The sequence below is a fragment of the Nestor notabilis genome, unplaced genomic scaffold (genome assembly GCF_000696875.1).
Source record: "Nestor notabilis isolate BGI_N333 unplaced genomic scaffold, ASM69687v1 scaffold19106, whole genome shotgun sequence".
Lineage (NCBI taxonomy): Eukaryota > Metazoa > Chordata > Aves > Psittaciformes > Psittacidae > Nestor > Nestor notabilis.
This window is the reverse complement of record NW_009934506.1, coordinates 12023-12228: the sequence shown is the minus strand read 5'-3', so window position 1 is coordinate 12228 and position 206 is coordinate 12023. Positions and strand designations below refer to the sequence as shown.

General features: G+C 65.0%; 1 protein-coding gene across 1 annotated transcript in view; it reads right to left on the bottom strand.

Moving 5' to 3' along the window:
- Nucleotides 1-206, bottom strand: part of SRC (SRC proto-oncogene, non-receptor tyrosine kinase) — a 9479-nt gene that overhangs the window by 721 nt on the left and 8552 nt on the right. Inside the window, 2 exon segments of the mRNA XM_010017387.1 lie at nucleotide 1; nucleotides 4-54. The exon segment at nucleotide 1 is cut by the window's left edge and continues 62 nt beyond it. Coding sequence (XP_010015689.1) covers nucleotide 1; nucleotides 4-54 — 52 coding nt within the window.

Sequence of the window (206 nt, the reverse complement as noted above, 5' to 3'; positions counted from 1 at the left end):
CCCTGCCGTACAGAGCAGCTTCGGGGGCTGTCCACTTGATGGGGAACTTGGCACCTGCAGGAGACGCAGGGTGAGGGGCTGCAACCAGGGCCATGTGCTGCATTGAGATGCAACACACACTCCTGGGAAGCAGGGACCAGTGGCCACTGCTCCAGTGCCAGGGCATGGTGCTGGTACCCCCGGGGAGCGCCGGGCACGCACCTTGT